The sequence below is a fragment of the Aulonocara stuartgranti genome (assembly GCF_965226115.1).
Source record: "Aulonocara stuartgranti genome assembly, chromosome: 14".
NCBI lineage: Eukaryota > Metazoa > Chordata > Actinopteri > Cichliformes > Cichlidae > Aulonocara > Aulonocara stuartgranti.
The window spans coordinates 14,082,330-14,110,278 of NC_138950.1; the positions used below are offsets into that span (position 1 = coordinate 14,082,330).

The 27,949-nt window shown below is 37.0% G+C and overlaps 1 protein-coding gene across 5 annotated transcripts in view; it reads left to right on the forward strand.

The window, feature by feature from the left end:
* The window catches only part of plch1 (phospholipase C, eta 1), a 69,987-nt gene that overhangs the window by 33,781 nt on the left and 8,257 nt on the right, over positions 1 to 27,949 (forward strand). For all 5 annotated transcript variants that reach the window (XM_082503588.1, XM_082503589.1, XM_082503586.1 and 2 more), the window contains 14 exons: positions 1,225 to 1,468; positions 1,837 to 1,966; positions 4,314 to 4,484; positions 5,043 to 5,136; positions 6,580 to 6,783; positions 7,416 to 7,536; positions 11,884 to 12,055; positions 16,301 to 16,408; positions 18,177 to 18,335; positions 19,058 to 19,120; positions 23,120 to 23,214; positions 24,722 to 24,819; positions 24,915 to 25,094; positions 27,809 to 27,916. In XM_082503588.1, the coding sequence (XP_082359714.1) occupies positions 1,225 to 1,468; positions 1,837 to 1,966; positions 4,314 to 4,484; positions 5,043 to 5,136; positions 6,580 to 6,783; positions 7,416 to 7,536; positions 11,884 to 12,055; positions 16,301 to 16,408; positions 18,177 to 18,335; positions 19,058 to 19,120; positions 23,120 to 23,214; positions 24,722 to 24,819; positions 24,915 to 25,094; positions 27,809 to 27,916 (1,947 nt within the window). The remainder of the gene's footprint in view (positions 1 to 1,224; positions 1,469 to 1,836; positions 1,967 to 4,313; positions 4,485 to 5,042; positions 5,137 to 6,579; positions 6,784 to 7,415; positions 7,537 to 11,883; positions 12,056 to 16,300; positions 16,409 to 18,176; positions 18,336 to 19,057; positions 19,121 to 23,119; positions 23,215 to 24,721; positions 24,820 to 24,914; positions 25,095 to 27,808; positions 27,917 to 27,949) is intronic.

A 27,949-nucleotide genomic window follows, 5' to 3' on the forward strand; every position in this document is an offset into this window, starting at 1 on the left:
CGTTGATGAGAGTCATTAACAAAACATTTTATAGACATAAGGAAAAAAGCAGCAACTTGAAGTGATGCATTGAGTGGATTTTAGATTCAGCAAAGGTCATAGTTTACTGCAGGCACTCTCTCTTTCCTCACAAAGGCACAGACTCATAGTTAGCTGGGTTTATACTGAAATCTCATTAGGCTGTGATATTCTGCAGCATATAGGAGCAGCTTATGTTCTTTCTCTGCCTTTATGTATTTCACATAAAAGCAGTGTGTGAAGGAACTGGCATCTTTTTAATCATGGTGATTTTTCAAAAAGCTTTTCATGTTCTTTTCATGTTATCCCTTGTTTTATGTTCTGCTGGCTTTGTGTTTTTGTCATTATGCTTCTGTAGGTTCTTCTGTTTCTTGAAGTTAAAGACAATTAATTTTGTTAATCCATTTTTTTTCAATTTGTCAGCAAATAATGAACTTTAAATTTTCCATCCTGTCTCTTCCAGCCCTCAAGCCCATTCAACCTTATTTAAGAATTCGTCTTTAAAAACTATTCTCTCCTTATTTCTCTTCTCAGCCCCCACCTGATTTTATCATGTTAAAGGGGAGTTCTTCTGTCCTATAGTCACCAAGTGTTTGCTAACTTGAAATAGTGTGATTGTTGGGGTTTTCTCTTTAATAATTTAGGGTCTTTACCTTGGAATAGAAATTGCCTTGAGACAACTGGCTCCATATAAATAAATTTAAACTGAACCAAATGCATATAATTTTTTATTGATTTTTTTTAAAAAAGTGGTTGGGTGCTGCTTTTTTCATTTTTTCTTTAGATTAAACATCAATATTTTATAGTACACTTTAATTTAGAGCAAATGTGCATTCACGGGATAAATGTCTGTGTCTTAAATGTAAACAGATGGCATAACTCTATCACTTTTCAATATATCTATATCTATATCTATATATATAGATATAGATATAGATATATATCTATATCTATCTATATATATATATATATATATATATTTTTTTTTTTACCAACAATGTTATACCAAAGCTTTAGTTTTTATTACTATAATACCTATTATACCAACTAACTAGCTACTTTTTTTCAAAAGTTTCATATCAGCAGCCTTTCATTTGAGTTGTTATTCAGTATTAACTAGAGAGACAATTATTAATGATACCTAAAAGCTGCCTTTTTAATTTATTATTTTTTTCCTTTCTTTCCATCTTTTCTTTTCACTATCAGTCACCATCGATTCACTGTATAAGGTGACAGAGGGCGGCCAGTCGGACATCTTCCATCGGCATGCGGATGGCACCTTCGACCCTGCCTGCTGTTTCACTGTTTATCATGGAAACCACATGGAGTCCCTTGACCTGGTGACATCAAATGCAGAGGACGCCAGAACCTGGATAACTGGTCTTCGCTACCTGATGGCCGGAATCAGTGATGAGGACTCTTTGGCTAAACGCCAGCGTACACACGATCAATATCCTTTAAACAAATAGCTACAGAGAAATCATGAACATCGGTTTTCTAGGAAGGAAAAGAGTTTTGTATTCATATTTTTTTAAGTTCAGAAGGAAACATTTAATCCTTTAAAATAAAATTCTTCACCACAATGCAAAGTATAATTGTTTTCCTTAAGAAAATAACTTTGCATTCATGCACGTCGTCAAAAAAATTATTTCTACTATTAAAGCTGGCAATCAGCATATTTTTGCCTAAACTTTTTTCATCCATGTTTGTCAGTGTTTCCTATTAAACAAGTGGAAATGCAAAAAATGATCCTGACAATTTTTATAAACATAGAAACATAAAACCTACGTCTTTTTCCTTAATGTGTGTGTGTCTCACATGGATGAAGCAGACATTTGAAGAGGCCGATAAGAACGGAGATGGCCTGCTAAACATTGACGAAATCTACCAACTTCTTCATAAGCTGAATGTCAATCTGCCACGCAGGAAGGTCAAGCAAATGTTTCAGGTTAGAATATGAAACCATTCCAAATGAATTTATATATTTTTTCTGTATATAAATATTTAGGTCAACATAAAGGTTTTCCATTTTAGCACATTAGAGGAGCTCAGCTGTTGTAATTATTATGCCTGTGTGTAATTCAAATATATATGTTAGAGATATTTAGTAGTATTTTAGCCCTTATGCATGAGATAATTTTATAGGAAAAGAACATTTTAATGTAAGAACAGTAGTGATAGTGAGGAATGTACCGGCTGCAGACACCAGGAGTGTCAGTCTCATTTTTCTTCATGGGGCAAATACAGCCCAGTTTCATTCTGTCTAAATAAGTTTAAGTACACATTCAACCCAAGAGATGCCCTGAGAAAAATTATTGCAATTTCAACACACCATTTTCAACTTGGTTTTAGTTTCTCTACACTATAAAGCAATGCAGCTGGAGAAAATCGAGGAAACTAATTACTGTTGTTCACTGGGATTGCAGAGGCAGAAATAAAGCAATAAATTATATGTGAATTCACAGATAATTTCTATTATTTTTTATTATTATTTACCTTTAATGGATCAGTAATTTTTATATCTTTATAAAAAAGAGACTGTAAATACAGTTAAACATTCACATTGTATGCCCTCCTCATCTGAAATTTCCACATTTTTCAAAGCCATTCTGTGGGCAGGATTGGACCCTCTTGTAGCCCCCCTGCCACAGACTGTATATACCGCAGGCTTTTCTAATGTTAATTATTGTGTACTTTAGGAACGTACAGCATTAAAAATAAAGCTCTTACTTTTAAGTACCACAAAAACAAACATAAATGACACATGGTACTCCCTCCCCAACAAATGTATCCAGCCACAAAGACATCAGAAGTAATTACAACAATCTGACAATTTGTTAATTAACTGGGCCGATTAATTAATTCTTGCATCCCATCATCAAAAAAATAAAACTCAACTGCTTGATTGCCTGTGTAGGTGTCCTGGCACAATAGGCAACTAGGGCCACAACTGTCAAGTTGCTCAGGTATGACTACATCAGAGAAGTGTTGTTGTTCTCTCAATTTAACAAAAACAAAAACTCAGCTAAACCATACTTAATGAAATCATTGGTGGTCCTATTGCTCAGATGTAGAGGCTGAGAAATGGTTTCAGTGCCTTTAAGCTTTTAAATCGCTCTTCATGAGAACATGTTGTGTGGTAAATCCCTATTTAAGCCAAGAATTACATCATTTTTTAAAATAAATCTAATTTGCTGATATGAAAAATCTGAACAGTATTAACCCCTTTAAGCCTCCTCTTCTCCAGTCTTTCATTAGTTCACAGATGATACAGTGAATCTCAGAATGTTTCATCCTCTCACAATGGAATAAATTGAAAGTGTTCAGTCTCTGCATTTAGATTAGAAAGAAAATTTCCTCAATATATCTTTTTCCAGTGACGCACCAGGAGACATCATCACCTGAACAGCTTTTGGTGCTTAAAATATCCAGAGTCTGTCTGTTTTCTGTCCATGTATTCCAAGTCAATCACAGTGATTTCTCCTTTTCGTTGTGTGTAGATTCTGTCTATGATCGAGTTCCCAATGCTCACAGTGAACTCATTATGGGATTGCGATGGAGGCATTAGCTAGTATTATTAGATTTAGTGTCGAATGGGCCTCCGTGAGATCCAGGTAATATGAGATGTTGGATCCCACCGAGCCGGTGGAGCGTGGTGGCAGGATAGAATGAGGAGCGAGCCCAGCTGTGTATGTCCCCTGGAAACATCTAGTGAGATATGAGTTTCGGAAGAAAAAAAAGAGAAAGTGGTAATGTGTTTATATATAGAAAAAATGCTGGTCCATGGTGTCTGCTTGGTGCTAGTGTGAACCTGTGCTGTATGAGTGTAAAAGGATGAGACAGTATGCAGCTACCGTGTGCACACCTGCACAGTTTAAGACTATTTGCACGTTGGTAGGATAATAGCTTTTCAGTTATAGGACATGGAATATGCAACTTCTTGCATTATGATCATTTGGATCAAATATCAAGGAACATATAAATTAACAGGTGGGAAGAACTCATGGCACTTTTCATACTGCAGACAAAATGTCACATTGAACTGCAGCTTCACTGGGAAGAACAAGCGCCAACGGTAGATTTATTCAGAACTGAAGAAGATTAACTTAACATGACACAGAGTACAACAACGTTCAATTGTAATAGTTTTAATTGTGAAACAATGAGCAGAATTTCTGTCTCAGCGAAGCCTTGTGCTGATAATCACACTGCAGAGCTTGAGTGTGCATGAAAATAATAGGCTTTCCAAGCTATCGTCATATCGCCAATGACATATCACTCTGTCATCATCACAGGAAGCAGACACAGATGATCAACAGGGCACTCTCACATACGAGGAGTTCTCTGTCTTCTACAAGATGATGTCTCTGAGACGGGACCTGTATCTGCTGATGATGGCATACAGCGATAGGAAGGACCACCTGACAGCTGAAGAACTGGTCAACTTCCTGCACAACGAGCAAAAGGTGCGCCAATCGAATTCTCAGCAAAGGATGTTAAAATCCATCACAGTTTTATAATGAGAAGTCCAGAGTCTCAAAAATCAGCTCTCTTAATTTTAATTTGGCCTCAGAAAAGAGATTCATTATATTCCTATTCACGCTCTCCTTGTTGCTCCAGTGTCTAACTCCCTTTGCCTAAGCTGTCTGCCCAGAGGAATCTGCTCCACTAAGCCAATGTATTGCATCTAAAATTGGTTTGTGTCATGGGAGCACTTGGCTTGTTTTATATGACTTTTCTATGCTCTTTTTCTTTCTTCTCAAGGTTTTCTTTTTTCTTACAGAGTTTTTACTTCTCTTACATTTCAATGGTGTAATTTTTCATCACGCCCCATTTTTTGTTCCCACCCTAATATACTCAGGTTAATATGTTTCTAAAATTGAGCTGCTGAATTTAGTACAAAAATGGGAAGTAACACTGACTACTTTGACCTTCTAGACTTAAATGAAACTGGGTATTTACTGCCTTTCAAATGCTGCAAATATAGGTCTTTTCACATTTTCTGTTACTTTTTTTCTGTATAGATGACCAATGTGACTCCAGAGTATGTTGCAGAAATCATTGACAAGTTTGAAGTGTCAGAAGAAAATAAACAACAATGCGTTATGGGGATTGAAGGTAACTTTAACTTCTTTATCCTCCCTTTCAGAGTTTTCTATTTGCATTTCTAAATCTTGGACGTTGTCAGCCTCTCTCTTTCCTTCCCTGTGTTTGTCATGGCACATCATCACTTTGCAACACCAATGCTTATACTTTTATTTGCAATTAGTTTTCATACTCTTAAGATCAAGACCAGCTATTGATAGAGTTGATGCCATTTTGGTTATTTGGAGGTAACAAAGGGGCCAGTTAAAAAAAAAAAATTAATTATGAAACATTATATTACCCTTTGTATGTCTCCAGGTTAAAATTCATAAAAATATTTGACATTCATAAACAACTTTTCTTAATATTGGCTGTAAATTCCAATCCTCATAATAGAAATTCTATAAACTGCTAGCAAGAAATGATGGGAACTATAAAAGGAGGACCGTGAATGGTTCTGATTTTATCTCTGAGTGTCATTTTAAGTATCATCCCATGTACTCAAAGGGTGACCTTAAAGGAGGAGAAGGCGTGAGGATGGATGAGGACAGCCAAAGTGTGAAAATTGGCAAATCAGAATGTGGGTGGTGGAAAAGAGAAAAGTCAGTGAGGCCAGAGTAGATGAGGGGTGGGAGGACAAGGGGGTAAGGCTAATCTTGTCGTCTGAGGCATGAAGTCCGCCATTGTCTGTATGTCTGGCCAACCAGATCGGTATTACCGTGTTGCAGCTCTGAATCATAGGTGTCCAAACAGAAGTCACAGGATGTACATGTTTTTCTATGGCATGAAGAAAAAGATGTGCTGTACAGTTTTTGGTCTCTTAACAACTGTGTTTCCAACAGATGTTAATATTCATGCCTCCAAGTGTGTTGTTACAATCTAAACTTAATCTCAATATCCCATGGTCAGGCACATGTGATCAATCACCAAATTTATGCTACATTTTTAAAATCTCTTTCTTATTTTAATTCCCCTCCTCAGTCTGCTTCCCCACATTAACTCTCTGCTTCTCCTTTCTTCCTTCCTTTCTTTTCCTTATTTTCGCTTGCTCTTGGTATTCCTGTCTCATTTCTTTGCATTCTCGCTGGATGAAAGGAAACTTTCTTCCTTCTTACTCCCCTTCATGCTGGACCACCCCCCCAAAAGTTAACAATGTGAAGTATATCTAACAGTGTGGCTTGAAACCACATCGCTGTGGTTTTTAGAGTTATTTGTGATCCATTTGTAGTTTTGTAGAGACTGACTTGGTGATCAAGAGATGTGGGTAGAAGTTCTGAAATAATCCCATGGATTGTTATTCAAAAAAAGAAAAAAACATTTTACTAGTTTAGGAAAAAGAAAGATATATATAAAAAGGGGGGTTAGTCTATTTCACACAAAAGCTGTAAAACATAACTGAAACTAAGGTTTCAGTATGGATGTTTATTTTTCCCCTGTAATTTCTTTTGTTAATTAAAATTCATATTTTTCTTTCAGGTTTCACAAATTTCATGCGCTGTCCAACGTGTGACATTTTCAACCCATTGCACCATGAGGTAAATCAAGACATGGACCAGCCTCTGTGTAACTACTTCATCGCCTCCTCTCATAACACCTACTTGACTGGAGATCAGCTCCTCTCCCACTCCAAGACTGACATGTATGCCTGGGTGCTGCAGTCTGGTTGCCGCTGTGTAGAAGGTAAAGATATAGCTCTATTTAAATGTGTGATCTGATCCATTGCACGGAAGACATTAAGCATGTAGGAAAAAGTGAGAAAAAGGAAGGTAAAAATGTTCAAATGGATGATAGATGACTTCCATTACACTACATCACTGGGTCTACTGCTTAATGGTTCATGCTGTAGAACAGTACCCTCATTAATGTAACTAGTAACACCTGAGCCTTTCATATTGTAACTAATCAGTATGTCTGCAGTGAAAATGTAGTACCGTAATTAGACAAAAATGTTTGGTGGCTCATAATAGTAAAAAATGATCTTGATTTCAGCATGTACTAAATTATGTTGTTTGTGTGTGTTTTTTCTCACTGCATGGATCCTTTTGGGGACAAAAGAGCTTCACCTCAACATAAAACACAATCTTACAACCTGTAATATCCCAACTGGTCATAACATTTAAAAACATGCAAAAGAGCTGTGAAATCAAAGGTTATTCAAATACATTTTGTGTTTCCCATATGGAAAGTTGAACAGCGATAACAGACTAAAAACTCACAGCAGTAGCATTGTGTTGCTGTATTTTCTTCCGAGGAGAGAACTGTATATAAATAGTTTCAGTATTTATGAATCATTGCTCCTTCTTCTCCTACAGTGGACTGTTGGGATGGTCCTGAAGGAGAGCCGATGGTCCAGCATGGCTACACTCTGACCTCAAAGATCCCATTCAAGTCTGTCATAGAGACCATCAATAAATATGCCTTCATAAATAACCAGTGAGTCAAAACTTCTCTGTGTTTATGTGTGTGTGTTTTTTAATGTGTGTGTCTGGAGGAGAGAGACAGAGTGTTTGTGAATGTTTAATGGACACTAGACACTTCCATTATCCTATTATTAGTGATGGGATTTCCGGCTCTTTTTAGAGAACCGGCTCTTTTGATTCGGCTCACTAAAAAGAGCCGACTCTTTCGGCTCCGAACCGGCTCTTCAGGTTGTTTTGTTGCTTCACTAATTTATTATTAACAATAATATAAAATTATGCACAAAAGGAATTAGTAATGTAAAAAAAGTGGTTTTATTTATATATGTTTATATATAAATATATATGGTGGCCCCTAGAGACAAAGCACGTACAAACTCCAAAACACATTTCTAGCATGAACTGAACTTCCAAAACAGAGCTACCTAGATCACTTAAATTACACAGTTGAAAGCATATGTGTATGTTTGTGTATTTATACACAAGCACTCCTATATATTCAAATAATTTTTTGTTACCACTAGGTAACAAAAGTTCAACACTGCTTTAGCATCCTGGAGCACTTCTGTTGTCTTTTGTACGTGTTTTGAGTTTTTATGTGCTTCAGAGTTTGTACGTGTTTTGTCTCTAAGGGCCACCGTAAATATACTTTTATTTATTCACGCCACATAAAATGTAATAAATAAATCATATAATACAAAAACCAACTATTCACATTTCAACTTTTAACTATTTAAAATTTTCAGCTTTTTCCTTTTACAAACTTAAAGTGAAACAACACAAAACACTGCAAACCACAACACAGTTAAATGTAAATTATAATATGAAAACAAAAAGAACATGCATATTCTCTGTCATATAGGCCTGCACGAATAAACTTTCTGAATCCTTTATCATCCGCAACTGAAAATAGTTGTGGATGATCACTATACCTTTCTAATGTGACGTTGTTGTCCCTGGCTCTTTCTCTCTCTTTCCCTCCTGCTCTGTTCCTGTGCTACTGAGTGTAACTACCGCCCCTCCCCCCTCACCCCAGCGTAAAGCACAAGGCTCGCATGCTGACTGAAGCAGAAACAAAGTGCAAGAGAGGGTGAGAGAAAGAAAAAAAAACCCCCACGGCTCGCGATAAGGAGCCGGCTCGCGTCGTTCACGTCAAAGATCCGGCTCTAAGAGCCGTTTTGTTCGTGACCGACACATCACTACCTATTATCCCATTATTTTAGTGGGGGAGAAAACAGCTTTGAATACTAAATGGAAATTATGTTTGGCTTATTTATCCTTCAGTTTACTCACTAACATGATATAAACATAATTTCTGTTTTTCACACTGTTATAACGAAATATTGGTGATTACAATGAAGGTTTCCCCAGAAATGTTTAAATACGAAGTTGCAGAAAGTAGATAATTAGAGAACACTGTGATTCCTGGCACTGAATAGCACCTATTACCCAGCCATCTGTTTAGCAGCACTTCCTCTAGCTCCCCGAGGAGCCACGGTTTGTCTCTGTCAGGTCCAACATTACCCAAACAAAGTGTTGAATGATGCAGCTTCCTGCTGCCACATTGGCTCAATTTGACATCCAGTATTGCAGCTTCTTGTGATGGCAGCGATTGTGTTATAAAACCATTTATCTGTTTCTAATAAAGACGATATTGGAGTACCCTCAGTTTCTGTAAGTAAACAAAAAGTGTGACTACATTTGGCAGCATGTTGAAATGTTTGGTAAAGTTAATTAAAAGTTGTATGCCTGTTCTTTAACTTATTTTCAACTTAACTTTGTTCATTTTTGAGACATTGTTGGCAGAAATATACAGCTATTTTAAGTTTAAAGGGAACAGATTGACGGCATGTCCTATTCAGAGTTTGCCTGTAACTGTCTACTTTAAACCTTTAAAATTCATGATACATGTTCTATAGACCTGTTTAACTACTATGCTACCTAGCTGGATCAAATATTTGTAATAATGGGTCATTATCCGTTTGCATTGTTAAACACCGTCTGATCAGTTTTGCAGCATTTTGCGTACTCTGAGCAAAGAGTATAGCCCCTACACATCAGAACATGTCTGCCCGCCTGAGGTAGATGTATCATTTATTCAATTAGATGTTGGGATGTTGTTTTTCTTAACGATGGAAATAATACCATGATTATCCACTTACGTTTTTTCTGTGGTTTTTCTTATGGTTCTGAGCTGGTCAGTCCATTCGTTTTTCATGAATGTACTAGATTGTTTATTTGGCCACTCCTGAAGTTTTTGCTGCCCTTTGCACTTTGCATTGCATTTTTTTAACCTCTTGCACTACCATCTCTTTAGGCCCCATATTTGAAAATCCCCCCCCCCCCCCCCAAAAAAAATAATGTACATAAATGAATTATCTCCAGGATTTTCCTCTAACTGTTAAAACCACCCTGAAATTGTTTAATTTTGTTTTAGTTACTTTTTGAGCTTCTGTAAGTAATTCTTAAACAGGTAATGTCATGGCACTGGGTGATCCAGTGTTTATGTAATTGGACCTGTTTAATTCCGATTCATTTAATATTCTAAGGTTTAGTTTCTGTTTGTTGTTGTATTTTTGCTATGTTTAGTATTTTTTTTTCTCAATTCAGGGGCTGCATCCTTCTGAGGCCGCATTTGAAGGCCAATTACGTCATAGCGACGCAACGAAGGCTGTCCCAATTTGAAGGCTGCTCCAAATGTGGCCGACAGTTATTGTTTGGCTTTTTTTCAGTGTTTTATTTGTTCCTGAGTAAATCCGTTTGGCTGAGATTAAAATCATAGTTTTCACACAGCTAAATAAACATCAAACAGAAGACTGATTAAACAGAAGTGTGAGATGGTCGAGAATTTACTCCAATATCCTGTTATAGTTTACATAGCAAGGAGCAGACGGTTGAGTTTATTAAACTCCACCGAGACAGCGGTGACGCAAATCTGAAGGCTAGACCGTCCCATTTCACAGCCTCGCACTTCCGGCCTTCTTGGTCTTCAGAAGACCAGGCCCACATAGACCGCGAAGGTCAGGTCCTCGGAAGGATGCAGCCCCTGAATTGAGACACAGCTATTGTTTACATGTCCCTCTCTTCTCTCCCCATGCGGGTAGTGGTTCTTTCCATCTGTTTGTCATCCTGTCAGTGGATCAGATTATTTTATGTTTGTGACCATTTACTTGGGTACTTTGCCTTTTGTTCCTGTTAATTGTTTTCTTCTGAGTTTGGTTCTGTGTTGGTGAGTCCTTTTGGGTCCACAACTCTGCCTCTGACACACCTACAACTGCAGTTATGAAAGATAATGGATTTTTATTCATTGTTTGATTCCACTGTGGTGTACAGCAGCAAAACTGAAATAAATAAATAAATAAATAAAAGTGCCTTTATCCAGCAAGCTATGGACCTGTACTGAGTACAAATCAATAGTTTAAGCCATTAATGACCCAAGAAATAAAACAAAGATTTCATGATGATGCGCTCTAGTATAAAATAAATGTTTAGTATTGTCATGTGAAACGTGCCAATTATGAAAAAATTACTGATCCTAATTAACTTAAGTGTTTATAATAATAATGACAGCAAGAACAGACTAATAAAATCAATGTCATGTGCTTTATTGCTCTCTTTTCTCTCCTGTTGCCATTTTCACTTTCTATATTCAGTAAATTTTTTATCATCAGTGCCACCTGTTAATGAGATTAATGGGCCCGAGGCTATAATGAAAGAGAGTGAGTCTCTGCTCTCCCGCATCACATGCGCGCACACACAAACAGGCACAAGCACACATTACGCAGTTCATTGGGCTGCCTCGGTGTTTCACCTGGGAGGAGCTGCTAGATGTTTGAAATGAAATGACTCTCTCTCTGTTGTCTCTTTTTGTCTTTAGCTCTTTGGCAGAGAACTAGTGCCTGCGTCTGTGTCTGTGTGTGCGTGTGCGCGCGTGCTCATGTCCCTGTGTGTGTTGTTCATGCAAGTGTGTGTTTCAAGGATCAGAGGTGGGAGTGAAAGCGAGGCTGTGTCCCCTGAGGGAGAGCTGTCAGTCTGACAAACCTGACATTTGAGCTGTACTGCTGTGTGGCCACAAGTCATTTCACCTTTTCTAAATGAAAACACACACACACACAGCCCACTGACTCGCATACACCATGCCATGCCACAGAGGTGCAGCTGTATTTTTATGATTTACCTCCTCTTTGCTCTGTTGAATTGAGGTGAGAAATGGGAGCACAGTTTGAAATGTGATTTATGATCATGTCAGCAGATCCATCTCACTTCAGTCCATTGATTTCGTTTAAGGCACATTTTGAGAGTGTGGACAGCGTTTATGTAACTTAAAGAAAGCTGAGTATGTGTCTTGTTCTTTTTTTTAAAGGTATCCAGTGATTCTCTCCATAGAGAACCACTGTAGCATCCAGCAGCAAAAGAAGATTGCACAGTACCTGCGAGAAATCTTTGCAGACAAACTGGACATAGGAGATGTACTGAGTGGAGACTGCAAAACATTACCCAGTCCTCACAGCCTGCAAGGCAAGATACTCATCAAAGTAAGAATAAGTCTAAAGTGGTTAGACGAATGGAAGATGGACTGACAGTGCATGCTTTACAGTTTTTCTCAAATGCTAAAACACATTTCACAAACGTTACCACTAGGTCCCCCAATGTCCAAACACAACACCCTTCTCTAAAGCTACATAAACACAACCACACCTTCCCACTGCAAAACTCAAACTCCCACACCAAGAGAGCAGCTCGAAGCTGTCAAAACTGTAAACACTATACACAGCATTACACACTACAGCAAAACAATTGAAAACACAATGCTCAATTTGTGAGAAGGTTCTTTGTTTCATAACTGCCAATGCATATTTTAGAAGCTATACAGTAACGGATCGTCGTAGATCTCTGCAGAGGATTAGGCATTTAGATTTGTGAGTTTCATATGAGTAGTATAAATCTATAGAAAATCCTGCATGTACGTACACTACTGTAACACAACTCAATGCAAAAACAGAATCTATTGCACACAACAGTAATCTTGAAAACATGAACAGGGTGTGAAGTTTTTTTATTTACGTTATTCACACCACACACACACCACAATCACTGTGCGGCATCATGTCGCTGAGCTGTTGCTCGCATCTCGTCCGTAATGATGGTGCGAGGTTGTCTTGCTCTCCCTCCTGGACCTTCTCCTCTCCCATGTTGGCCTTCTCCTCTTCCTCGTTGGTCGCTCCTCTTCCTCCTCTCATTTGAACTCCTCTTCCTCATTGGCCTGCTCCTCTTCTTCCAGGGCCAGCTCTTCTCCCTCCTCTGCATCAAATTCCTCTTCCCCTGACTCTGCCTTCATCCATTGTGTTTGTTTGGAACCTTCAGCATACTGTGCACTCTGAACTTGCTTTTACATGTGGGTACAGCATTAGCAACAAGTGTCTTCAATTTTGAGTCATTGTGTGTAGTGAATGACGCCAGGTGTGTTCCCTGTGTTCAAAGATTGGTGACTGTGGCAAGCATTTTGCATCACATGGGCTTTCATTTGAGGATATGAGCAGAGTTGTTTTGCAACATGTGTTTTAGCAAGGAAAAATGTGTTTAGATTTATGAGTACAGAGGGTTGTGTTTTGTGAATTGTGTCTTCATGTGACATGTGTTTATGGTACTGGAATATGGTGGCTACATTTAGTAAATGTGTTTAGACTACTGGTCATTTGGGTTACAGGATTGGCTTTTCTGTTTTAACATTTGAGAAAAACTGTAAATGAATGAATGTCTTACTGAATTCAAATATGACGTGTCAGTTAGTACACTTGTGAATAAATGCAACTGCATCAGCTCTCCTCTCACTTCAGTGAACAAAGTAGTGTGCTGAGCATATGCCAATTTTACTTCATGTGCACGAGTTCAGAAGGTACTGCAAGGCCACTAACTATTTCCAATAAACAGATGAAGTGAAGGAAGAGGAGCAGGGAGTGGGAGAGGGTGTGGAAGTGGTGCAAAACTAGGTCAATGTATTAATCATAGGCAAGAAAGAGAGAAGAACGAGACGCTAGTATATGATGAGTGAGGCTTTAAGTTTTGTTATCTGCAAACACAAAAGTCTGCAGAACTGCTGAGCTCCAGTTTAATGATTAAATTATTTTAGTTTTCGAGGCAAAATTGATTCAGAGGATCAAATCTTCTTCAGGGTGCTGGATCAAAATATAGCCTTAAAACTTTTGAAGAGAATAAATTATTTAATTGCAGCCCAACCTTGTGCCGTCTTTATGCTTTTTCTGAGATGTTGGTACAATTTTGCCTTGCACTTTATTTTTTTTGTGCTTGGATGTGTGAATATTTTTTAAAATAACCATGACAACTAATTGTAACTAGCAATGTTGAATTGAAAAATATTTTATAATACAACCTACCACATACAACATCACAACAAATCTTTGAAATATCAAAGTTTATCATCCTTATTTATTTATTTGTATTTAGCAAATTGAAAACAAAGAAAGCCCAGTTTCTTGTACTTATTCAAGAAACTCAATATATTGCAATTTTCCTCAAATGACAGATCATAATATAAAATTTTTAATTTTTAATAAATTTTTTCATGAACTTAAAATTAAGTTATCTGAGGCTTGTGACATTGCACTTTGTCCTGCTGTAAGCAGCCTGTCAGCAGATAGTAAACTGGGGTCATAAAGGGATGGACATGGCCACCAACAATAGTCGGGTAGGCTGGGTGTTGGTACTTAGGGGCCCAAAGTGTGCCAAGAAAATGTTCCTCACACCATTCTATCACCAGCAGCCTGAACCATTGATACAATGCAGCATTAATCCATGCTTTTATGATATTTACACCGATTTACATTTCTGATCCTGCCATGTGAATACTCCAAGAGAAATCTAGACCTGTCGGACTATATTATTATTATTATTTTTTTTAGTCCAGTTAGGTGAGCCTGTGTAATGTTTCCTGTTCTCAGCTGACAGGAGTGTCATCTGGTGTGATTTTCTGCTGCTGTAGCCCATCTGTTTCAAGTTTGACATATCATGCATTCATCCAAAAAAGTTGTTATATGAGTTACTGGTGACTTCTTTTCCACTCATATCAGTCTGGTCAGTCCCTCTGACTTAAGACATCCACAAGGCTTTTTTTTTAAACCAGAAAACTGCATATTTTCTGTGTTTCAGACCATACTCTGTAAACTCTAGAAATAATTTTATTGGAAATTCCAGACCAGCCCATTTTGCACCAACCAGCAGGTCAAAGTGCACCTTTCTTCCACATTGCAATGCTTGGTTTTAGCTTTAGCAGATGTGCAAATGCCATGTGCATATACTTAAATCTATCCATGCATTACTATTGGCTGGTGAGATATTTGAAGTTGACAGATGTACATAAAAGAGTGCCTGGTTAGTGTACACAAATGTTTCCTTTAGGGTAATTTTAATAGTTTTTAATTTGGCATGTGACTGTTGTAGTTTGCATCTTAACAGCAGCCAAAGTAGGCTTCTTACCATAGTATGCTTCATGATAATTTTGTATTATGTCATTTAAACATGATTGTTTTGAAGTTTCTTTTAAGCTTGTTCACAGTACACCTCAATGTGAACAAGCAATAACAAAATATACTTACCAAATTTTTTTGAACACACAAAATCTTTTGTGTATTACTAAACTGGTGTACTTCCACAGCAATCAGATATATTCTTCAGTCGATGTAATCATATAGATAAAAGCAACAATTTAGAGTGACCTTACAATGGATGTTGCACTTGCAAGTTTATCTAAGAACATTACCATGTCTATCCTCACAAGCTTATCTGTTTAGAGCAATAGCCTCTCCCAAGATGCAGGAAAAGTGTCCAGCAAAAATGATCTAAAAATTGTGGTTGATCTAAAAAGACCTGAGACCCAAGATCCTTATCCACCAGTGCAGTAGGAGTTGCCCAGAGACCCCAAGAGAGAGTACAACAAAAGCTTTCACCATTTGTTGGATTTTTTTTAATATATATAAGAATGAGATATAGTGCAGCTTATCTGTAATGTTGAAGAAGGTCTGCATTGTTCTCTGTGAAAAGAAAACCTGGATCTGTCTTATATGGTCAGATGTCTGCAAAGTTAAAGAGCATTATTGATTTTCTATAAAGGCCCTTTGCTCCCCCATCTTTTTTGTCCCTCTGTTTGAGAGGCTTTCACCTTTCTCAATAAACCAGAGGAGCAAGAGCAGAAGAGGCCAGACAGTCACAAGACAATGAAGAAAACTGGCGTAAAGATTTTTGACAGTCACAGATAGATAGAAGGAAAGGGGATGTATTACTTGCTGAAGTGAGGGCGGTGATGTACTGCAGTAAGCATAGAGTATGCCATTGATAGTAGAAGAAGACGCTTAGAAAATTTTAACTCCCACTCACACCTCCAGAGTGGCTTACTAATGGGCTTCCACTGTGTGCTGAAAGGAGTGCTCGGAAAGCTTCTCAGAGACTCTGCAGATGACTGTTTAGAATGTATGTGATTGCACATATGTGTGTCTTTTGTTGTTTTCTGTGCTTATATCCTTTAATTTTTTCCTGCTGAATCTAGTAAAGCATCTTCAAAAATTAGGAGGATGCTCATTATCTGCCTGTATATATTCTGGAGTCAGAGATATTGAATTGTGCTGTGTTATTCTTGGACTATCTTAGAAGTCCAAGCAGAGTGGGTGTTCATGTGTATAAAAGGGATGAGCGATGCATTTAAGACATATGCATGGGTCAAATGTCTATCCTCTCATGTCTTGGTCTGTGTTTTTTTTCCCATGCAGGGAAAACGCCTGCCTGCCTATCTGTCTGCGGATGCTGAAGAAGGGGAGGTGTCCGATGATGACAGCGCTGATGAAATTGAGGACGACTTCAAGCTCAAGAGCAGTAATGTAAGAGAGAGGAATAAATCTATGAATGATGATGTGCACACACCGAAGCATGAACCCTCAAATTATCATGTCCAAATAGACAAGTTTTTTTGCATTACTTGAAACCTTCTTGCTTGTTTTCAGTTAGATCCTGTCATAATTTCTTGACTTTTTTTGTATCTATGCACTTAATATATACATCATTATGTTGGTAACAGTATTATAATATGATGATAATATGATTATGAGACTGTTATAATATGATGCAAACTGCATATTTCAGTTCCACATTAATAAGAAAAATTAAATAATGTAATATTACTCAGGTAAAACCACTGTCGATACAAGATATTACTTGGATTTCAGTTGAATTTTACTTTGGTAATTAACTTGTCATTTCCATGTTATTGCAGCCTCATTTCTACGTTGTTATCACACTGTTACCATATTATTACTGAGCTGCGTGTAGGAAATGTCTCCAGATAAGTTTCTAAGCCACACTTGTTTGTACCATGAAAATCAAATAACCAGGTCAAGTAACATTGATTAATTAGCGATGAACTTAAATTATGTCAAAACATGATGTTGATAAATTATTTATCTTAATTCAAAATGAATAACAAAAAATAATAACAAAAACAACAGCCTGTCAAAAAGCAAACAGGCAAGCAAACAAAAAACAAACAAACAGTTTGCAGTGAATTAATCCCAACCGCCACGTACAGGCACCATAAACAGAGGTTAGATAATGAGATCTAAATGGTATTGTTGTTCTAGAGGTAATGACTTCAATAATTTTTGCTTGCAAAGTTTTAATGATCGTCATTGTTGTAATGTTTTGGAATAACCGGTGCTTAATCAAGCAGGCGTAGATTCAAGTCAAAAGTAAACAGAAAAAAAAAATACTTTAAATGCACTTAGTACTCAGCCTGCTAGAAAATATGTCCAAGAATGCCATTAATGCCAGCTTATGATAACTGCTCTTTAGTTTTCCCTGAGCTATTTTCATAGCTATTCTTAATCATCATCATATTGTGATACAATAGTGCCATGGTCCTCCTTACAATGCTTAAAAGAGGACAAGACTCTTCCAGATGGTATAGTTGTGTAACCAAATATGGCATCATTATTCCACATTTAGCTGAGAGGCACGAGGCTGCAGATGCCACTTCAGATGATCATTGCCAATTTAAAACGGGAGATGGCAGGTTTCCACTGATGGGAGGTTTTGTATTGAGCTCATAAAACCAGTTTGCTTTCACAGCAGTCACAGCTGAACATTACAATAATAGTGTGGTGTAAGTTTTGTACAGTAATGATGCATCGGATTTGTAAAAAGGTGACTTGCATGGTCTTGATTACTCAGACTGTTTGTAAATATTTATTTTTATTGTCATTTTGAATGGAATGATGCACATACTGAGCTCCAGATATAATTCACTGAGAAAATTACTCATTCACATTCAGCCATTCATTCAGCAGGTGTACAGTTTTATACAAGATGGAGATGTTTATTCATTATCATTATCGCTTATACACTTCTGACCTGTGGAAAGGAAATCGATACTCCTCAGATATACACAAGATTATATGTGATTATATGCAGTTATCATCTTCTACTTCTATTTCTTGCAAATATATGGCACTCTGTATACAGGTTTGATTTATAGCAGTTTGGTGTTGCAATTTCAGGTGCTTTGCATTAGCGATAAGGTGTGCTCCTGCTTCAAAAAGGCATTACTCTACACCACACTGAAAGCGTTTTCCTTTTGTCTCTTCTTTCACCTAGGGCAATAGTCACCACCAGGTGGTGGAGTCTCACATCAGAAAGAAACTGGACTCTCTTTTAAAGGAGTCTCGGATCGGAGACAAGGAAGACACTGACAGCTTCAGCATCAGAGCTTTGCTCCGAGCCACACACCAGGGTCTTCAGAAGAATCTGCGGCAGGTAAAGTTCAAGGCGATGTGTGGGGATGAGTATGGAGGAGAGTTATACTTGTTAACAGATGAAGAGAAGAAATCAAGGGGATACAACTAGGCCATGGGATTAGTCATGGAGGGGGATGGAGAAAATAAAGAGGCAGACTAGTTACTGCACCAAACACACTAACCAAATACATGAAAACACAGAGACACACACATCTGTCTGAAGGATCTTGTGTTTCCACCCACGTAATCCAAATTCATCCAAAGGCTGTCAAAACAGACTGAAAGTGATGAGAAACTAAATGTCTGCAGTGTTACTTAATATTTAATTTCCCTGCTTGCCTCTCGTGCTATTTTTAGAAGCTTCAGTTTCCTGACAGTCATTTTAATGTAGTGGGTGTTGTGCATCGGGGTTTCCTATTCATTTTATTCTACTCATGGTTGGCTGGTGATACCCTTCACCTCATTTTGTCACCACACATTTTTACTTATTTATTTCTAGGTGTTACTTACTGTACTTTTTTTTTCTTTTTTCCCACCCACTTATCAGTTGTATTGTGCTGTACTGGCTAATGCCTTTTATATGCATCTCTTGAGATTTAGGGTTTAAGTGACTCACTTGGGTGCTAATGTGACTGTTATAAGATTCACACCAAATGATTCTCATGCACAAATCTAAAAAAGTGCACGTGAACAGAAATATGAAAGCCTCTGAATGCATTTTTTTAAAAATATATATTTTAGAGCTCCAGAGGGGTTCTGAAGAAATCCCAAAGCAGATCGTTCATCACGACACTCAAACAGAAGGTAAGAAGCATAGAAAAGGAGGTGGCTTTATGTGCTTGTTTCTTATTCTGTTTATCTGGGGTCCCAAAATGTAATTCATCTTTGTTCAGCTTCAGGTTAGGTTGTAATCAGTTATTTTACTTCTTAGAATATTAAACCACTTTCGAATGATCTTTTTTGGGAGGGGAAACTAATATTCAGCAGGATGAGATTTTGTTTTATTTGAATGGCAGACCAAACTTGCCCCAAGAAATCAATGCTGTCTTTGTGCATGAAGGAAAAATGTGCAAGCCTGCACTAAACGGCTGAAATCAATGAGTCTCTTGTCAGAACAGCCAGCCTGACTGAATTCACCCAGGGTGGTGATTTAACATGCTCCATCAGCTCAACAGCAGAGCTGCAGTTTGTTGTATTTATACTGTGTTTTTGAACCCTCAAATTATCATGTCCAAATAGACATGTTCTTTTGCATTACTTGAAACCTTCTTGCTTGTTTTCAGTTAGATCCTGTCATAATTTCTTGACTTTTTTTTGTATCTATGCACTTAATATATACATTAAACAATCTGTATCACAAATAGAAATATTGGAGTTGTCTTTCAATGAGTAAAATGAAAGGTGTTCTTGGGTGACTGATTACACTTCCAGTGTGCTTGATCATCTTATTTTCATGTTATTGTCTTTCCCTGTCACTGATGGTTTGCACTTTTTTAACAGCATGCATAATAACACAACATGCTCTTATACGATCCATAATAATGACTATTATTAACACGTTCAGACAATGTTTTGACTGACACAAATATAAAGAAAACAAAATTGTAAAGCTAAAATTGGCTGCTTTTAAGAATAGCTTTTTTTTGCAATTGTTTTTCCATCAAAACACTAGTGACAATATTTAGAAATGTAAATAAATGGCATCTACTCTAACTTCCTTGAAAAATATAAAATTCAAAAAATGCATTTACTTATATTCTCAATGGAAATAATTGGAAGTCGTAGCATTTTTTTTTTAAAATAACAGCTGTGCAATAATAATGGTGGTTAATAGGGTGGAAACAAGAAGGTAATAAGATGAAAATAGCAAGTTATTATCACTTGATTACCAAAATAATTTCATATTATTAAATAGGTATTATCTTGTACCAACAATATTTGCACCACCGTAATATTACCCATAATATGGAAACCAATATATGCTTATTAGGCAAAACCAGTTAGCAACAGAATATCATTATGTTGGTAACAGTATTATAGCTTCAGTTTCCTGACAGTCATTTTAATGTAGTGGGTGTTGTGCATCGGGGTTTCCTATTCATTTTATTCTTCTCATGGTTGGCTGGTGATACCCTTCACCTCATTTTGTCACCACACTTTTTTACTTATTTATTTCTAGGTGTTACTTACTGTACTTTTTTTTTCTTTTTTCCCACCCACTTATCAGTTGTATTGTGCTGTACTGGCTAATGTCTTTTATATGCATCTCTTGAGATTTAGGGTTTAAGTGACTCACTTGGGTGCTAATGTGACTGTTATAAGATTCACACCAAATGATTCTCATGCACAAATCTAAAAAAGTGCACGTGAGCAGAAATATGAAAGCCTCTGAATGCATTTTTTGCACGAAACAAACTAGATATAGAATGTTAACTAGTCAGATTTTACTGTAGATATTGTAACTGTCATGTATGGCTGGAGCAGTCAGGAAATGGACCCAAATGCAGACACTTTTGCACGGAAAATAAACTTAGAACGACAGCTTTTCTTCTTGCTAGAGGAACATCCTTCATAACATAAATTTACAGAAAAACAAACCAAAACCCTGAGAATAAAACTAAGAACAAAACACAGGGCAACTAAAAACATGGAGAGACTCACAGTACGTGAGGAAGTATGACATGCCAAACGGCAAAGGAAAACACAGGGCTTAAATACATGCGGGAGTAACGAGGGAATAGGAAACGGGAGGGAAACACAGCTGGGACTAAATAGATATAAAAAGACAAGGACACAGGACAAGGACTATCAAAATAAAACAGGAAACACAGGACAGTTGAGGACAGTGCAGACTTCACAAGGGGACATGGTTGACAGGGAAGACAGATCTAAACATAGATACAGAACTAAACCTAAGAACCAGGAATCCAAAAGACACAGACTTGATACTGAGGAGACACAGGGAACATGGAACACGGAGCACAGAACAGTAACCAAGAGACTAGAACCTAAGTAGCAATGAAATCAAAGACTATATAATAATACAAAATATAAAACACTGGGTCACCGACTGTGTGGATCTTCTTATATTCTCTGTGCTACGCCAAGCCTGACTGTGTTAGTGCTGCGTTGTATTCACTGTATATAAGAAAAAGACCAGCTCTTCTTCTAAGCAAGAGCTAGTGTTACACAACCTTAACACTAAATTTATACCAGCTCATCAAATAATTACAATATTGCAATGCATTTTAGGAACAACCCTGAAAATGAACATAATTGTTTATGAACACTTCTTTAAAATAGTTTGGAAAAAAAGCCACACAACTTTAAAGCCTTCTTGAAGGTAGTGCTTACCTCAAAGCTGTTATGTTAGACTACATATGTTTTTATTAAGCAGAGCTTTAATTTGGTGCAACCTTGCCACACTGTTTGCTCTATTTCATCATCAGAGACAGCTCTCTAACTGATAAGCATCACTTACAAGAAGTGAAACAGAAGCAACTGCTGCTTTCTTTTAGTTGAAAGCTCCTTTTGAAGTCATTTATAGCAAATGCTAATGTAAATGACACTTTATGACACATTAAAAAAAACAAACCCCAGAATTTTTAACTCTGGCACTAGAGGAATGGTTAAGCTTAGTTTCTGACATGTTAAATTCTACATAAAGAGAACGGTCCCTGCACACACCATAAACTAGTGATGCAAAGTTTTATGAGTAATCACCTTTATCCTTCGATTAAAGATTTCCATCTTGATGAGAGTAGTCTCATCCATTGAGCACAAGAGGTCATTGAATATTTTAATGAGTATGGAAATTATGTGAATCTAAGTTACGGCCTTTAAACTCGTCATCTCCTTGAACAGTGCTTTTTACCACCATCATCGAAACATTAAATCAACAAGTATGCTTTGGAAAAAAACGGTACTTCCAGCTAACGGTAGCTTAGGAAACTCATAGAATCCATGTTTTTGTGATGGTCTATGCCACTATGTTAGTTTTTTCTTTGTCACATACCTTTGAATTATAATTGTAGATATAAAGCATACTAATATGCATATACAAATTTTAATTTTCTTTATGGTAAATTTCTCCTATAGAGTGTGGCCGACTGTAAAAAAAATCTAGTGAAACTGATTACAATGCTTCTCAGTTCTTCAGCATGATTTCAATTTACCATGCATTTAACGCAAGTTTGTGTCAGTTTTAAGAGGGTGGTGGTTTTTGAAAAGATTCCCTAAACATTTCCACATTCCTCAGTTTGGTTATTTCTCTCTTTGAATTTCTCTCTCTCTAGCCATTCGCTTCCTTTTACCTTCCTCATTTTCCTCTACTGCCCACACACATCTACTCTTCATTCTTTTATGCCTCCCTCTTTGCATTTTGTGCACCCTCCCACGTGTGTGTATATATCTGTTCACACATGGGTGCAAGTAATCTGCTGGTAGGCAGCCTTAACCCTGTAATTACTCTTAGAACAGACTAGCTAAACGCACATCAAAACTAAGAAAACAGAAAACAATTTATTCAAAAAAAGTCTCGCAGTGATTGAGTATGCTATGTATGACACATCCACTGGCATGCACAATCACACACTCAAACATACTGCAACAGCCACAGTGAAACGGACTTGCTGAAAAAACACTAGTGACAACTCGTAGGCATAAAGAACGTGTGCTGTGAGAATGTAGGTGGCTTTATGGATATTAGATATGTTTTTGTTTATACTTTTTATTTAGAGGGCAAACCTTTACAGTAGTGTAATTGTGTGTTTGTTTACATATCTCTGTCTCTTCACTATCCAGAGGCACTCCAAATCCAGGCTGACATGCCAAAGCATGGACAAGGAAGAAGATGGTCAGGAGAGGCCTGGGAGGGAGGCTGGAGGACAGTTCAACAGGTGACCTTTGAACCACTTCATCACAATACTGACAATCTCTGACAGCTGAGAGGTTGGATACTTGCTGACTGCTGGGAGCATGAAACAATCCAGGTCACTGGTAGTGCCATGCAAACACTGAAGCTTCTCCAAACAAATATTGTATGTTTGCTGGAGAAGACTTTGTTTTTGTGGAGAAAAGATTATGTAGAAAGTTTAAGGAGTCAAATCTGGAGCTACCACCAGCATCAAAGATTTTTTGGGTGACTGTATTTAACAGTCACCCTTTTCCACTTTTCTCAAATTTATCTGTAATGTTGAGCCTGCATTTTACTGACTTCCTACAAAAGCCCAATAATACCAAAGGTCTAGGATGCATGAAACTGGCGCCATAACAGAATGCATCACATAATAATAATAATAATAATAATAATAATAATAAACCATCCCACAGCTCATATGCTTATTAACTTGTAGTCAAAGATGTATATTTTATTCAAAACCATAATTATAAACTTTGATCATTTATTTAGCAAAATTGTTGATGCCACATTATTTGTCAGAAGTAAAACTCAAAATATTCAAAATACTTTTCCTGACCTTTCTCTAATTCCAGTATTGCTAGGTTTTTTGCCTTCACTTATATCATATCAATATTTTGCATATTTTTCACACCATGTTACCTGTCACTAATGAGTGGTCTTACAATTCTTGTTTTCATCTGCAGTAATAAGTGGTAATTATTACTGCTATATCATTATTGAGAAATAAATGATGCAGGATTCTAATGTTTTACTTTCATTTCTGCAGTCCCCCATCTATCCTCTCAACTCATTATGTACTAAAAATAACAGAGGAAGGGGTGTTAAAATGACATAATTCAGTGTTATTGTTGCCACTAATTTGGTCTGTATTTTATTTAGAATCTGAAAGGAATCATACCAAAGTAAATTGTAGTATTTCCATTTTCATCCTCAGTTTGAATATAGTCCACTTCTTTTTCAGTTTTATGTCCATGTTGGTCTTGTTTCCCCCCCATTTCTATTTGAGTCAACACTGGCAAAAAAAATGTGGAAATCCAGCTTTGTTTTCCTTGTTCAGCGGCTGTCTGCAACTAAGACCTTTGTCTCTCTTTGTTCTTCCAGTCTCTGTTGCATATTCATATAGGCATGTCCCAGGGAACTGTCACAATACAGATTCCCGCAAGCATGTGTCTGAGTGGCTGACTTTTTTTTAAGACTGCGGGTGAATGACAGTGTAGTTGTTTGTATGTGGGAATCTGAGTGAGTCTTCTGCACTGCATATCCTCTGGTCCCTATTAAGTTTTTTGCATTTGATGCTCTTTTCCTGTGGTTTCCAAGTTGCCTCCAGTGGACAATCTTCTATCCTGCAATGCTTTTCTCATATAAATACTTTAATGGATGGATGAATGTTCAAGTCTTAACTATCCTTTTTATTCCATCTGCCTCGATGATCTCACTTTGTCATCTCTGTCCTCTTTTTAAAATCGTTCATCTGACTGTTTCAGGTGTTTAAGAAAGAGGAAGACGATGAAACTGAGCAGAGATCTGTCAAATCTTGTGGTGTTCACCAACTCTGTTGCCTCACAGGAGTGTCTTAATGAAGGTGAAACACCAGAGCTATGACATATGCACACACAAGCAAAATGCAAGCTTCATATTAAGGGCAACTTCTTATAACAACTCCTCGTTTTTCTTCAGGTACTGCAGGTGACGTTCTGTCTTTCAGTGAGACCAGAGCACAGTCTCTGGTGAATCACAGAACAGAAGAGTTTCTGGCTTTTAACCAGAGGCAGCTGTCTCGAATTTATCCCTCGGCATATCGCATCGACTCTTCCAATTTCAACCCTCAGTTCTACTGGAATGTGGGTTGTCAGTTGGGTAAGATGACAAATTAGAGATCTTATTAGGTTCTAGAAAACTCTGAGAGCTTTAGAAAACACAGCTGTTTAAAAAATGCCATACTCCTAGTTCAACATACTGACTGGAAGGGTGTTTTGTTGATTCTTGGCTGTTTTAATCTAGAACCTAAGTATCCTTGGGCAAGACATTGGGCAAGACCAAGTTGCTCTCTGATGCATGCATTGGAGTGTGAATGTTAGATAAAAGCACTTAGGAAGAAAAAGTATAGACAAAAAGGACACATGGGTGAATCATACATGTTGTATAGAGTGCTTCGAGTACTCAAGTAAAGAAGGAAAGCAAGAAATAGTCTATTTATCTGTCATACATTAACACTGCTTAAAAAATGCATGAACACATACAAATCAGCTTATCGGTGGCCTTCGCTTGATATAATTTGAAATGTAGTTATTTGTGAAGAGATAGGAATCTTTCTTGATCTAAAACAGTTAATTTCTTTTAAGCAAAACAAAAACAGTTCCATCTAAAGAACTGTTCCTGTAATTATTTTAAATTTCTATAGTATCATATACTACCATAGAAGACAGAATTCCAATATACTCTGCAATTTCGCTTTTTTAAAGGTGTTTTTCTTAAACTGTTAAACTATTTGTCTATGCAGGCTTTCAGAACCCCATCTTTGCTTTTGAAACACTCACCATCTCTGGAACACTCTCTTTATGTGTTGTTATGTTGCTATTTCAACTGTTTTGAGTTGAAATAGCAACTCAAAACAGTTTATTATTTATTTATTTATTTTATTTTATTTTATTTTATTTTAGATTAAACAGCGTAGTCAGTCATTTGTGACCCTGGCCATACATCTTTGAAACATCTTCATCAACCTTTGAAGTCATATATATATATATATATATATATAGATAGATAGATAGATAGATAGATAGATAGATAGATAGATAGATAGATAGATATCTTTCTATCTATATGTAGATCGATATATATATTTGATGTGTTATTTTTGTACTAAATATAACTAAATATAAGGCTAGACTTACTGTACTGGGAAATTATTGCAGTTTATCTGGATTCATGTTTTGACATTATTAGTGCATAATGTGGACTTAAAAATGCAGACTTGCAGATCGGGTTAGTGAGCAAAAGGCAACATTCATTAGGGGAAGCCAACAGAGCAAATGGCATATGAAAACAGAATCCCAAAATCCAACCAGGGAAACTACTCAGGCGGATAAACAGGACAAACAGACATGTCAAAGACCTAAGGCAAACTGAGGCTTCAATACACACATTAGGTAATCAAGCGAGGTTGGACACAGGAGGGTGACTGAAACATATCCATGATAGCAAGAGAGGGAATGTAAAACTAAATACTAGGCACACAAGACCAGAGATGGGCAGTAACACGTTACAAATAACGCGTTACTGTAATCTGATTACTTTTTTCAAGTAACGAGTAAAGTAAGGGATTACTATTGCAAAAACGGTAATTCGATTACCGTTACTTTCCCATAGGAACGCTGCGTTACTGCGTTACTAAAACTGTGATTTTTTAGCCAGAATGTCTCATGACAGTGACGTAAGCGAGTGCGCCGTTTGTGACAACAGCTGTGTGCAGATCAACAATGGATAATATATCGAGTGCAGGAGAGAGTATGAGCGTGCAGCGTTTAAAGCGTGGAAGTACTGACCTTATTTTGAGTTTGATTCCATAAAAAGTGACAAAAACATTAGTGTCCGTTGTGCGTGGGAAGAAAACTTCTTTTTACAGTAAAAAAAACCCCTAAACAAGCACCGAGTGTGCAACGATGCAATGGGAAATTCACTCGCGGATTCTTCCACTGACTGCTGCGCACACCTGCACCAGGGTAAACCTCCGCCTACCCCACTCCTGCTTTACAGGTGAAAATAGAGCAAAAGGACCGCTAGTCTTTGACTTTATTTATTTTCTGCTGTGTTTTACTTGCATCTAGTTGAAAGACTGGGTGTAAACACAAAAAATATTTTATTTTATGTGCTGGAATGTGCAGAAAATAGGTTTAAATGTTAAACTAATTTATTCAAGTCAGAGAATGGTGCATATAATTTTATTTTTGCTTGATGCATAAAGTTAAAAGATTAAAACTGATAAAACAAGTTAAAAAAAAGAGACTTTTCCATTCGATTACATTTTGTATGATGGATTATGCAGAAAAAGTAGAATTGGGCTGAAAGATCTATCGCTTTATCACCTATTCAGGTTGTAAATTGTGCTTGTAAAAAGTAACTAAGTAACTAAGTAATTAATTACTTTTGAAAATAAGTAATCAGTAAAGTAACAGGATTACTTTTTCGGGGAAGTAATCAGTAATTAGTTGCTGATTACTTTTTCAAGTAACTTGACCAACACTGCACAAGACCAAGGCTACCAAAATAAAGCAAGAAATAACCCCCCCCCCCCCCCCCCCAAAAAAAAACAAAAAAAAAACAGTGACAGTGACACAGAAGGGAAGGCCAAACATAAAAAAGCCTACACAAAATTAATCCCCACTGAAACCAAGAATTCATATTACAGATAATGATCAAGAATAAACTAACTAACTAACTAACTAAGAACCCACTGGAGCATTAAATAATAATAAAAAAATGTTAAAGATGAAAATCAATTAACATGATATGTTTATTAGATTAATAATAATAATAATAATAACTATTATTATTATTATTATTTCTTTTAGTTGCACTCAACTATCAGACAGAGGGGAGGATGATGCAGCTGAACAGAGCCAAGTTTATGGTGAATGGAGGTATTGGATATGTCCTCAAGCCTCCTCCAATGTGTAAAGGTACAGCAACAAACTCACTGCAAACTCACAAAT